Source organism: Peromyscus eremicus, chromosome 4, assembly GCF_949786415.1.
Source record: "Peromyscus eremicus chromosome 4, PerEre_H2_v1, whole genome shotgun sequence".
NCBI classification, from domain to species: Eukaryota; Metazoa; Chordata; class Mammalia; order Rodentia; family Cricetidae; genus Peromyscus; species Peromyscus eremicus.
This window is the reverse complement of record NC_081419.1, coordinates 128798284-128810816: the sequence shown is the minus strand read 5'-3', so window position 1 is coordinate 128810816 and position 12533 is coordinate 128798284. Positions and strand designations below refer to the sequence as shown.

Sequence of the window (12533 nt, the reverse complement as noted above, 5' to 3'; positions counted from 1 at the left end):
TTTTCTCTGAGACTTTTTTTTTTGTCTTGAGCTGGGCATGGTGATATACACCTTTAATCTCAGCACTCAGAAGGCAGAGGCAGGTGGGTCTCTATGAGTTCAAGGCCAGCTTAGTCTACATAGCAAGTTCCAGGCTAGCCAACTCTATGTATCAAGATCCTTTCTCAAAAAACAAAACCACACCTGTAATTCCTGTACTCAGGAAGCTGAGATAGGAGGGTGGCCTTTTAGTTCAAGGCCAGTCTGAGCTATATAGTGAGTCTCATACCAGGAATATATAGCAAGACTCTGCCTCAAAAAAAAAAAAAAAAGTTTTTAAGAAAAGAAATCTGAGAATTAAATTATAATTTTGTTTGCTTTTTAAAGAACTTTTTTGGTCATGCTGAGGATCAAATCTAGGGCCTTGTGTGTGCCAGGAGAGTACTCTACCACTCAGCTGCCTCCCCAGTCTTGTTTGCTTTTGAGACAGGGTCTTGTTACATAGCCTCCACTGGCCTTGAACTCATGACAATCCTTCTGCTCTAGCCTCCCAAGTAGGGAGTTATATACACACACCACCAGTCCTGGTTATAAAATTATGATTTCAGTGGGGCTGGAGAGTTGGTTCACAGTTAAGAGCATTTATTGCTCTTTCAAAGGACCTGAGTTCAATTCCCATATGGGTTGCTCACAACATTCTATAAAATTATGATTTCAGTTAAACAAATGCATTCAAAACATAGGGCCTAGGGTTGGAGAGATGCTGAGAGGCTAAGAGTTATTCTTGATCTTCCAGAGGACCTGAGTTTGACTCCCAGCTCCTACATGGGGTCTCTTACAACCACATATATCTCTAGCTCCAGGGAATTGGATGCCCTCTTTTGGCCTCTGAGGGCACCATGCATGTACGTGGCATACAACCACACAGTCATGCATGCATAAATAAATTAAATCTTTAAGACAACAACAGTAAAATACAGGGCCCATAGTTAGAATGAGTAGAAGAAGGATGATTATTGATATTAAAAGATTGGGACATATGATCTGATTGACACTTCTATTTCATAAATGAGAGAAGGCTCAGAGAAAGAAGTTGACTGACCTGCTCAAGGACACCACAAGTCATTGGCAGAGCCAGGACTAGGATTGTTGGGTCCTCTCTCCCAGCCTGCGTGCCATTTCCAGTTCACCTTCCTCAACTGACAGCTTTCCGAGTGCCACTCTGTCCTGATTTCTCAGAACTGAAGGCAATAGGAGGTAGAGTGTGTTTTCTGAGTCCGGCTTTCATTGTTTGGCAAGTGGAAAGGTTGGCTTAATTAGCCAGTGTATGAAATTCCATTTCAGCCTCCAGCCTCCAGGCTTCCTCCTTTGCCTCTTCTTGGAGGTGAGCCATCCTGGGCCAGGTGCCACCCTTCCCACCCACCCCAAACACCTACCCATGAGCAGAGTGTTTCAGGATACAAAATGAAGACCAAGACCTTTGGCCCTTGGGCCTCTCAAGGCAAGATGGCTTCTGAGAAACTATTTCCACTTTGTATTGAAGATCCCAGCTTAAAGTCAGTTTTCAATTTAAACGTCCTATCTGTCCTCTTGACTTGAGGCAGGCTAGAAGAGTATTTAGCCAAGTAGAAAGAAGTCAAGTGAACACAGTTTAGACTAAGAAGTTCAGCTAAGGTTGGAAAAAGCAGAGATAGATAAGAGGTCAATACAGAATATATGCCTAGAGTACTAAGCCAAAGTCTGGACTTCAGGGGTTTGAGCAAGAGGCCATGGGTACAAAACAGAGCAGCTATAGCAGAAAGGGAGTTTGGTACTATAAAACACCGGCCTTATGAGTCTAGTTGAGGGAGGGAAGAGCCCGTGTTTAACACTGAGAATATCTCAACCGGTAGAAGCTTTTTCCTGAGTGTTCAAGCCCCTGCTTCTTTAAGAAACTTGTGGATAAACAGAAAGGAGCAGGCTCAGTAAGCGTTAGTGATCCCACTAATACTGAGACCAAATGTGGCCCTGTGGACATCACAGAACTGCTAAGAGGTCCCCAGAGATGGTGTCTTGTTTGTAGTTGCCCCTGGAGAGTTCCATTTAGCTCTTTTGTTTTTTCACGTAAGAACTCCACTCTTGGATCATATCCTTTACTGTCTGATAATGGAGTCGTTAGTATCTGACCCCAGCATTGTTGTTGATTTACCAAACATTCCTCAGTGTTTACTTTCCCAGACAGATTTTTGAATCACCGTATCACTGTGTTAGGTTTTCTGTTGTTTGTTTTAAGATAGGGTTTCATGTAGCCCAGGCCAGTTTTGTTTTGTTTGTTTTTGTTTTTTAAAACAAAAGTTTGGGGTTTTTTGTTGTTGTTTTTTTGTTTTTTCTGGGTAGCCCTGGCTGTCCTGGAACTCACTCTATAGACCAGGCTGGCCTCTAACTCAAGGAGGCCTGCCTCTGCCTCCTGAGTGCTGGAATTAAAGCCATGTTCCACCACTGGCCCAGGCCAGTCTTAAACTCCTGGTTATCTTGCCTTTACTACCTGAGTGCTGGGATCACAAGAGTGTGCCATCATACATGGCTCAAGATGTCTTCTAGGGGAAAAAGTGGGTAAGGATAGATGGTTTTAAGTCTAAATTTTAAGTTGTATGATATTTGTTATCATTATAATATTTCATCTCCTACTAGAGAACAGACAAGAGATGCCTACTCCCCAAGTTTCCTGTTTGTAAGAAATGCGTTGTTGCCTCAGGCAGTCCTAATTTGAGGCAGCATCTGTTCTTGCAGGGAAGCTGTATTCTGTCTCTTGTCTGTCTGTCTGTCGGTCTTGTGTGTACATGCCTGTGGAGGCCAAGTCAATGTCTAGTGTCTTCTTCAATCTCTCTCCATTGTACTTTTGAGACAGTCTCTCACTGAACTTGGAACTTACCAGTTTGCCTAGACTGCCTTGCTCGCAAGCCCCAGAGATCCTCCTGCCTCTGCTTCCCCAGTGATGGGATGACAGACATGCTGCCTAGCTTTTTTTTTTTTTCCAAGTGGGTTCTGGAGCTCAAACTCAGGTCCTTATGCTTGCTTGGCAAGCACTTGACTGACCGAGTCACCTTCTCAGTCCCTCCTTTCTGTTTTGGCACAGGGTCTTGCTGTGTAGCCCAGACTGGCCTCAAATTCACCATCTTCTTGGCCCTGCCCCCACCCCCACCCCCAGTGTGGGGATTACAGCCTGCATCAGCAGGACTGCTTGAGAAGCTGTGTTCTTACCTCCTCTGAAGGGAGTGGCAGGAGGGAAGAGCCCTGTAGCAGCCTTGCTCACTTCTGCTCTTTCTCCAGTGCTGTGGTGCTACTGATCGCTCAAGAGAAAGAAAGGAACATATTTGACCAGCGTGCCATAGAGAATGAGCTGCTGGACAGGCAAGTGAAGGGAGAGACCTTCAGGTGTGGCCCGAAGTGGGAAGGCCATTCCAAACACCTCACCTACTGCCTCTGATTCTCACCTTTCTTTCCCAGGAACATCCATGTAATCCGACGAAGATTTGAAGATGTCTCTGAAAGGGGTTCCCTAGACCAAAACCGAAGGTTGTTTGTGTAAGCATCCCCAAGGAGCCACTAGACAGCTGGATTAAGAACCTCTCTTGGTAGCTCCTATCACTCAAGAGCATTTCTTCTGGGAATTATGATAGCTTGTTTTCTTTTCTCCTAATTTCTGAAATACCTCATCCTTCCAAGAAATTTTAGAAATGTCTAGCCATGCTCTGCTTCTAACGGGATATATCAGAGCTGTTGACCTTCTGGATAAGGGTCATCCTTAAAGATAACCTTGGTTTTCATGTAGAACTCTGAGGTTCTAAAAATTTTCTTGCCTCTCTTTGTGGCTAGTCAAGACAGGCCTGAGCAGTTGGGCTGGGCAGGCAGGGGTGCAGGCTCATTCTTACCCATGTGGTTGCTACTCTGGTCTGTAGCCTCGATTTGTCTTCTAAACCAGGCCCTATTTTTCCCATGGGCCATCACACTGTAGCTTTAGTACAACATACTTGGGTAGCACTGCAGCTTATATAGTTAGACCTAGTCAGGGCTAGGCATGGTGGCACATGCCTTTAGTTTCAGCACTCCGGAGACAGAGGCAGGCAGATCTCTGAGTTCTAAGCCAGCCTGGTTTACATAGAAAGTTCCAGAAACATAGAAAGCTACATAGTGAGACCCTGTCTAAAAACAAAAGAAGGTAGCCAGGAGTGATGGCACACATTTGTAATCCTAGCACTTGAGAAGTGGAGGCAGGAAGATCAGGTGTTCTGGGTCATTCTCAGGTATAAAGTGAGCTCAAGGTCATCCTGGGATATAAGAAGCCCTGTTTCAAAAAACAAAGTAACAAAAAAGTTAAGAGCCTTTAGGGACTTTCATAATCTCACTTCAGATATTTCAAAATGTGCTGTTATCATAATAAAACAAAGTAGCTGGTTTACTTTTTAGATAAACTAGATAACGTGAACTAGGGAAAGGGGAAGAACTTATCTTAGAGTCAGGTTTTTGCACATCCCCACCACTAGTTTTAGAGATCTTAGACTGTCTGGTTTCTGCTACTTTAAGCTGTAGAAATAAGAAATTCAGTTCTGTTTTGCTGATCATAACAATATGATTCCTCCACCCAAAATTTTGGATACATGTGTTTTTAATTTTACCTGTGCTAACCTCCTTGTTTCCCTGTAGCCTTCTTAAAATACATTTAGGTCCAGAATATTCTAAAGCATTGTGTGTTGCACACCTGTTTTTAACAGAAGTACTAAGTTTCGGCTTTCACCAATTCTAGTGAACTCCTGCCCGGGCTTGCCTTATGGACTGCCACATGTACTCCGATGTACCCTGAAATAGACTGAACCACTGAACACATCAGTAATAATTCCTTCAGAAGGTTTTTTTCATCCTGTGTTACAGGGATGGCCAGGAAGTTGCTGTGGTTTACTTCCGAGATGGCTACATGCCCAGTCAGTATAATCCACAGGTTGGTATTTTCTATTAGACCATTCTCTCCCTCCAGGGACCTACCAGAGCGCCACCGAAACCCAGCTCAAGCATCACAACTCTGCTTCACCTCTTGCTTAGGGCACTGCTGCCGGAAATGCCTTTCTCTTGCAAGTGTTTTGTTACCTTTCACTCTACAGGGTCTTTAGGACCTCAGGAATCTACCTGTAGTGTTTCAGCTGTTCACACATTGTCTGGAGATATGTTGGTGAACGAACATCTTTTTAAGAGGAAGACCCCCAGTTTATAGCATTGTTGACTTCCATGGTGTAATTTTGAGCTGCCCAATTTAACAGCTCTGAACAAAGATCTGGGGAGAGTGGATCCAGTCAGCCCTCGTTAGCTGATGCAAGAGTTCCAGGCCACCCTCCTACCTACCTTTGTTTGTTCTTTTCTGTGGCTTTTTCTTTGGGTAGAGAGGAGCAAGGTCTTCCTTTGTACCCCAGGCTGACCTGAAGCTCTATGTAGCCTCAGTGAGTAGCAATCTCCTGCCTCAGCCTTCCAAGTCCAGGCATGAGTCATCATGCCCAGCTCCATTTTATTTTCCTTATTTCTCCTTTATCTGAATCAGAAAGGTTTTTTGTTTGTTTGTTTGATCATGTTCTCATTTATGTTCACGGCAATCCTGATATTACCTCATCCCGCTAACTACTATGTAGTTTCAAAAATTACTTTCTACACATTTTATTTAACTCTTACAACCATCCTGGGAGACTTATTATTATCCCCATTACACAGGTGAGGAAACTGAGGTTTGGAGCCATGCAGAGGCTTGTCTAAAACCCCACAAGAATTTCCCAGGATTTCTGACTCTCAGACCATTGCATTCTGAATATGCTGTTCTCGCCGCTGTTAGTATCTATATCATGGAGGAAAGGCTGAACAGCCCTGCTTCCATGGATTTAAAAAAAAAGAAAGAAAGAAAGAAGAAAGAAGGACTGGGGAGAGGGTCAGCAGTTAAGAGCACTTAGTTCTCAACCACATGGCAGTGTATAACCATCTGTAACTCCAGTTCCAGGAGATCCAGTGGCCTCTTCTGGCCTCCACAGGTACCAGGCACACACACAGTACACATACATGCATGCAGAAAACACTCACATACATAAGATAAAAAGAAATCTTTTTTACAATACCCTGGGTGGTGAGCCGAGAGTCATGACTATGAGTCGCTTTCCCACCCGTCCAGGCTCTCAGCTACACATGAAAATGAAGGGACCTGTGAGATTTACAGTTCACTTAGGGTTCCTTGGGGCTGAGCTCTTCCGAAGGACAGCTTTAGGGAACGTCCTTTTGACCAGAGAAGTGGTTAGAGTGCTGGAGACTTGCTGCTAGAGAAGGAAAACAGACCCGAGTTTCAGGACAGGGAGGCAGAAGAGGAGAGAGTGCGCGAAGGAAGGAAGTGGTGTGCATGGAGCAGCTCACCTACGCTTAGAACGTGGACATAGAGCTTCAAGGCTTTGTGACTTGTTAGAGGACTCTTGTGTTTGAGTTTTGCTTTCTCTGTGAGATGTTTTTCTAGTCTTATGTTCTGGGCCTCTATGACTGCCCAGAACACCAGACCAGTAGTTCGATGACTGATGAGGATCAGGTAAGGCTGCTCCAGTGGACAGCACTGGGGAGGGGGCAGGATATACGCTTTAGGCCCTAGCCTTGCTCCAGCTGTGGACAGGAGTCTGTAATCTGGACAAAGGCAGTTTTCTACCCAGTGCCTGAGAATGGGGACCGGAGCTCGGAGGCATGATCCATCCTCTGGTGTTTCCCTGTCTCTTGTATCCTAAGCTCCTAACATAAGACTATTCACCCTGTGATTAGCCAGCTGCAGGCCCTTTGTTCACATGATCCTGTTTACCTGAGGACCCACTCTCCAGTGAGTTTCACCTGTCAGACCGCCTATTGTCAGGGACTTACTCACATTTCACTTCACTGAGCAACAATAACAGATATTGAGTACTTGTGGAGTGTCAGAACCTGCTGTTCTGTGGGGACATAACAGAAAACAAGGCAGAAACTAAGGGTCTGGTTCTCATGGTGAATACACTGCCTGGTCAGGGAGATGAGCACCAGGAAGGAAAACAATGGACAAATGGTTTTTTGAGTTTTGATTTTGCTATGTTTATTGAGACAGACTCATATTCTATAGCCCAGGCTGCCCCTGGAACTCATTATTGTAACTGACCTGCTTTGTGCTCAGGACCCTACAAATATATAATACTGTATCCAGCTTGAAGGGGAATCCCTAGTTGAGAGGTAATTGACTTTGACTGAAAGAACAGGATGAAAAGATAGAGGGTTGTGGGGAAACCCACATTAAGTAGAATGGTCAGGGGAAAAGTGACTGAACCAAGACTTGAGGATGAGAAGGATGTAACTATCCAGGGGGAAACGGCAAAAGGCAAAGAATTTCAACCAAAAGAAAAGAGAACATAAAAGGCCCTGAAGAAGGGGTGAAATCTGATAATTATAGACTCTTTTGGCTAGAATGTGGGAGTCAAGAGTTAGGGGGAGAAGCTGGGGGCAGCAGCATGAGATAAAAAGCCATGGGGAACACAGTCTCACAGGGTCTCATAGGTCATGGTAAGGAATGGACTTTATTTGATAAAAGGCTGAAGATTATATGGTTAATAAGATTTTGAAGTGTTGGATTTTATTTGGAGCACAATGAGAAGCTAAGTATATAACCAAGAGTCCCATGCCCTTCAAACCTTATCCAGCCAGGTGTGGTGGCACATGCTATAATCCTGGCACTCAGGAAGCTGGGGCAGGACAACTGCAAGCCCTGGCCAGCCTGGGTTCCATAACCAGGTCCTGTTTAATATGACAACTCTCCTAGTTCTCCGAAGGCTGAGGTAGGACAGCCCAGGATATCTAGGGAGTTACAGGCCAGCCTGGCTACTGAGACTGTCTCAAAAGATAGGAGGAGTGAAGGAGAGAGAGAGAGATGGGGGAGAAAAACTCATCAATTTTTCTATACTCTTACAAAATGTCTTTTCTGCTGGATGTGGTGGCATATGCCTTTAATCCCAGCACTAAGGAGACAGAGCAGGTGGATCTCTGTGAATCTGAGGCCAGCCTGTTCTACATAGCACGGTGAGACCCTGTCCCTCATACCCAAAGACATTTCCTTGCTAGTAATTTTCCATTTAATTATGAACTTGTATTAGTTTGCTAGATCACAAACTCCCTAAAGGCAAGAATCCCACAGACTGAGGCCATATCTGCCTCACAAGGATGTTGTAACGATAATCAGCTTGAAGATTAAAAGGCACAGTGTCTGGCACCTATCCAGTAAAGTAAAGGCCCTTTGGTTTTATTACCTCCACAGAACTGGGAAGCACGCCTACTGCTAGAGAGATCATGTGCTGCCAAGTGTCCAGACATTGCCACACAGCTGGCTGGGACTAAGAAGGTGCAGCAGGAACTGAGCAGGGTGGGCCTGCTGGAAATGCTGCTCCCAGGCCAGCCTGAGGCTGTGGCCCGCCTCCGGGCCACCTTTGCTGGCCTCTATTCACTGGACATGGTATGTAGTGTTTTTTCCTGCCATAGGCCACATAGCAGAAACCTGGACCCAAATGTGTTGGGGAGGGTACAGTGCAGCTGGCATTATGACTCACGTCCTTGGTGCTCTGGAGAACCCTTGAGGCCAGAATCTGGGGACTAAAACTCATTCCCTCAGCAATGATTATGATAAGGATGGAAACCCAGGGAAATGACTAAGGAGAGTGGGGAGAATTAGGGAACATCTGTACCTACTCTCCAGGCTTTCTGCAGAGTTCTAAAGAGCCTGTTCTATATTTAGTGCTGCAAGGGAGTTAAGGGTCACATCCAGATTGGAGTGTCTAGCCTGATGCCATGATTTCCCCTGCTGTGTGGGCCCCACCTCTCACCCCCACCCCGCCATGCCACTGTGCATGAGTAGCAGAACCTCAGCTGTCTTGTCAGCCTGCATTCTAGTGACCACTTTCTGCCTCCTGTCAGGGTGAAGAAGGAGACCAGGCCATTGCTGAAGCCCTTGCTGCTCCTAGCCACTTTGTACTGAAGCCCCAGCGAGAGGGTGGAGGTAGGTGGATCTCCTTTGTAGAGCTGCCCAGTGAAGGACTGCAGGCTCTTGCCAGTGCTTATTGGCACTTGAGGTGTGGATACAGTCCCAGGCTTAGTGGTTACAAGAGAAAGCAACACAGATCCCAGCATGGAGCATCTCCCAGCACCCTGGAACTGAGAATACAAGGCGATTGGATGAACTACACTGGAGAATTTGGACAATCGTAGTTTGAGGTGCCTATGGGTAGATTACAGAGAAACAGAATGGTGCACACTAGGAGGTCTAAGGAGATACCTGGCTGTATTCCTATTTGCTGTGAAACTCCTTGAGGGCAGGGATCATGTCTGCCGTACAGACTTGATTTTCCACTTGGGTCTTAAGGGATAGGTTGGAGTTTTCCAGGTAGAAAAGGAGAAAGATCATTCTAAACTGAAGACCATTTAAGCAAAAGCAGTGGGCCATGACCACATGGACTGGACTAGAGGTTAATGAGAAACCGGTGAGGCTAGAGTTGGAGATGGCAGGAATATGGGCTGGGAGTATTATAAAGAGCACTGAAGCTGGGCGGCAGCAGTGGTGGCGCACACCTTTAATCCCAGCACTTGGGAGGCAGAGCCAGGCGGATCTCTGTGAGTTCAAGGCCAGCCTGGTCTACAGAGCGAGTTCCCGGTCAGGCTCCAAAGCTATACAGAGAAACCCTGTCTTGAAAAAAACAAAAAGCAAACAAACAAACAAATAAAGAGCACTGAGGCTAAGCACTAAATCCCCAGAGACTACTGGAAGTTGTTTCCCCCACTTCCTCCCTCCCTCCCTCCTCCTCTCTCCTCTCTCGTCTCTCTTCTCTCTCCCCTTTCTCTTCCTTCTCTCTCTCTCTCTCTCTCTCTCTCTCTCTCTCTCTCTCTCTCTCTAAAAAGAAAAAAAAAAAAAAAAAGAAAAAAAGAAAAAAAAAAAAATAAAGAGCACTGAAAATATTTCAGGAAATTTGGGATTGGGGAGATGGCTCAGTCAATAAAGTACTTACTCTGCAAGCACTGGATCCCTACCCCCACATTAAAGCCAAGCATGATGACAAGCATCTCTGCCCCTAGGACGTGGGGGTGGAGGACAGAGAAAGGCAGATCCTGGAGGCCCACTGGCTAGCCAGTCTGGCTGAAACAGTGGGCTCCAGGTTCAGTGAGAGACCCTGCTCAAGAGATAAGGTAGAGAGCCACTGAAGAAGATCCCTCAATATTGGCCTCTGCTTCCACATGTATATGCATAACACACACAGACAGACACAAATGTATGTTATAAACTATATTTTATCATAACTGAGGAAGGAAGCCAGTCAAGTTTCAAGCAGGGAAAGGGCACATGAACTATCCAGGAACTTAGCAGTGATGAAAACTTGTAAAGCTAGTGCTTCAGCCTTTATTGCTCTATTGGACTGAGAGGAGATACTTGTGACAGAGACCGGGGAAGAAGGCTGATACCATTGTCAAGAAGACCCATGTAGGGGTCCAGGCTAGGGTTATAACAATATAGAGCACAGGTGGAGGCATTTCTGAGTTAGTAACATAGGTAACAGGGAGAGTGAACTTAAATAGGACTCAGGGATGCCTTTCATTTCATTAGCAGTAGGAAGATTCAGGAGAATCAAGTTCTAGCAGCAACAAATTTCCATTTGGATATGCTGAGTTTGCAGTACAGACCTGTGATACATGCTTCTGATTTCTAGAACAAAGAGCATGCATTTGGGAGTTAACTTATACAGTGCAGATGAAACCTTAGGAACAAAAGTACATAGAGAATAGAGCAAGGGTAGAGAATGCCTAGAGAACCTCAACATCTTTGTGTATGTATGTGTGTGTGCACATGTGTGTGCATGTTCACATATGTGCATACATGTGGATGCCAGAGGTTGATATCCAGTGTCTTCTTCCTCTGTTGTCCTCCACCTTTTTTTTTTTTTTTTTTTTAGATAGTCTGTCACTGAACCTGGAACTCACCAACTAGCTAGACTAGTGGCTAGCCAGCAAGTTCTGGGGATCCACCTGTCTCCACCTTCCACTTCCCCAGCATGAGGAGAGAGTGTTACAGACATACATCCACACCTAGCTTAACGTGGGTGCTGGGGATCAGAATTCAGGTCTTTGTGCGTGCATAACGAACACTTTACAGACTGAGCCATCTCCCCAGGCCCAGAGAACCCCAACATTTAAGAGAAGGAAACAGTAAGATGGCTGAGGAGAAATGTCCATAGATGGGGCAAAGCAGGCAGAACAGTGTGACAGTGTGGTGACAGGTGTGTTCACTTGTATAAGGGTTTTCTTGTTAGGGTGATCTTTCCTTCTCAGAAGCAGATATGCCCTGTGTGACTGGCCACTTTAATTGCAGGTAATAACCTGTATGGGGAAGAAATGGTACAAGCGCTGGAGCAGCTGAAGGCCAGCGAGGAGAGGGCCTCCTACATCCTCATGGAGAAGATTGAACCTGAGCCTTTTGGGAACTGCCTGCTTCGGCCTGGCAGCCCTGCCCGAGTGGTCCAGTGCATCTCAGAACTGGGGATTTTTGGAGTCTATGTCAGGTAAGTCAGCCAGGAGCAGCTCTTTCTACTACTTCCCTACAAGAGTGCTAGCCGAGAAAGCCTAGGAGGAACCTTGAATAGAGCCGTGAGTCCTGGGCTGCAGTTTCAGCGCTGCGAGTTCCTAGTTTTCTTACCTGTTTTCTTGTCTGTTAAGTAAGGACCCAAGACTTGCCCAGCCCACAGAGCTAACAAGTGAATCCCAGAAAAGACATGCTTCACAGCTGTAAAAGACATCCTGTGTGGTGTGAGGAGAACTGAGAAAAGATGGTTGGCAAGAAGGAACAGGAGATCCCAGGGGATATGAAAGCTTAGGTCCAGCTCTAAAACCATGGGATTCCAGGGAAAGATGAGAGAGAGGAGGGTATTCAGTGGCTTTGAAATACTGAGGCTTCTGGGTTTGGATTTGAAAAGTAAGAATCAAGAAGAAATCGGGCATGGTAGTGTATGCCTTTTGTCCCAGAACATAGGAGGCAGAGACAGGCAGATATCTATGAGTTAGAGGCCAGTGAGTTCCTGGACCACCAAGGCTACATAGTGAGGCCCTATTTCAAAGAAAGAAAGAAGAAAGAGAGAAAGGAAGAAAAAAAGAAAAGAGGAAGACTTTATAATTGGTAAAGAAGAAGGCCCTAATGCAACTTCCTGCAGAATATGTCAAGGTCAGGGCAAGGTAAAGATGCTGCCATGCCCTCTACCACAGCCTTCCCCTCACAGCAAACTTCCCCTCTAACCACTTGCAGTATTTTGCCTGCTGCTCTCTCTGTCGCTACTCCGACTATCACCACAGGTGCCTTGAGTAATAGGAAACGTATAGCCCAGGACATAAATGTACACCTGAATCATGCTATATGCTTTTCTTGCTTTATTTAATCCATATGACCATCTTGTAATATAAGAGGTATTTCTCAATTTTAAATTAAGGACATTTTTAGGAAGCTTCAGGGCTTATAATTTCCA

The 12533-nt window shown here is 45.5% G+C and overlaps 1 protein-coding gene across 1 annotated transcript in view; it reads left to right on the top strand.

The window, feature by feature from the left end:
* Gss (glutathione synthetase) overlaps positions 1-12533 on the top strand; it is a 31368-nt gene that overhangs the window by 18142 nt on the left and 693 nt on the right. Inside the window, exons 7-12 of the mRNA XM_059261726.1 lie at positions 3289-3369; positions 3466-3543; positions 4888-4954; positions 8297-8491; positions 8950-9031; positions 11390-11579. Of these exons, the coding sequence (XP_059117709.1) occupies positions 3289-3369; positions 3466-3543; positions 4888-4954; positions 8297-8491; positions 8950-9031; positions 11390-11579 (693 nt within the window). The remainder of the gene's footprint in view (positions 1-3288; positions 3370-3465; positions 3544-4887; positions 4955-8296; positions 8492-8949; positions 9032-11389; positions 11580-12533) is intronic.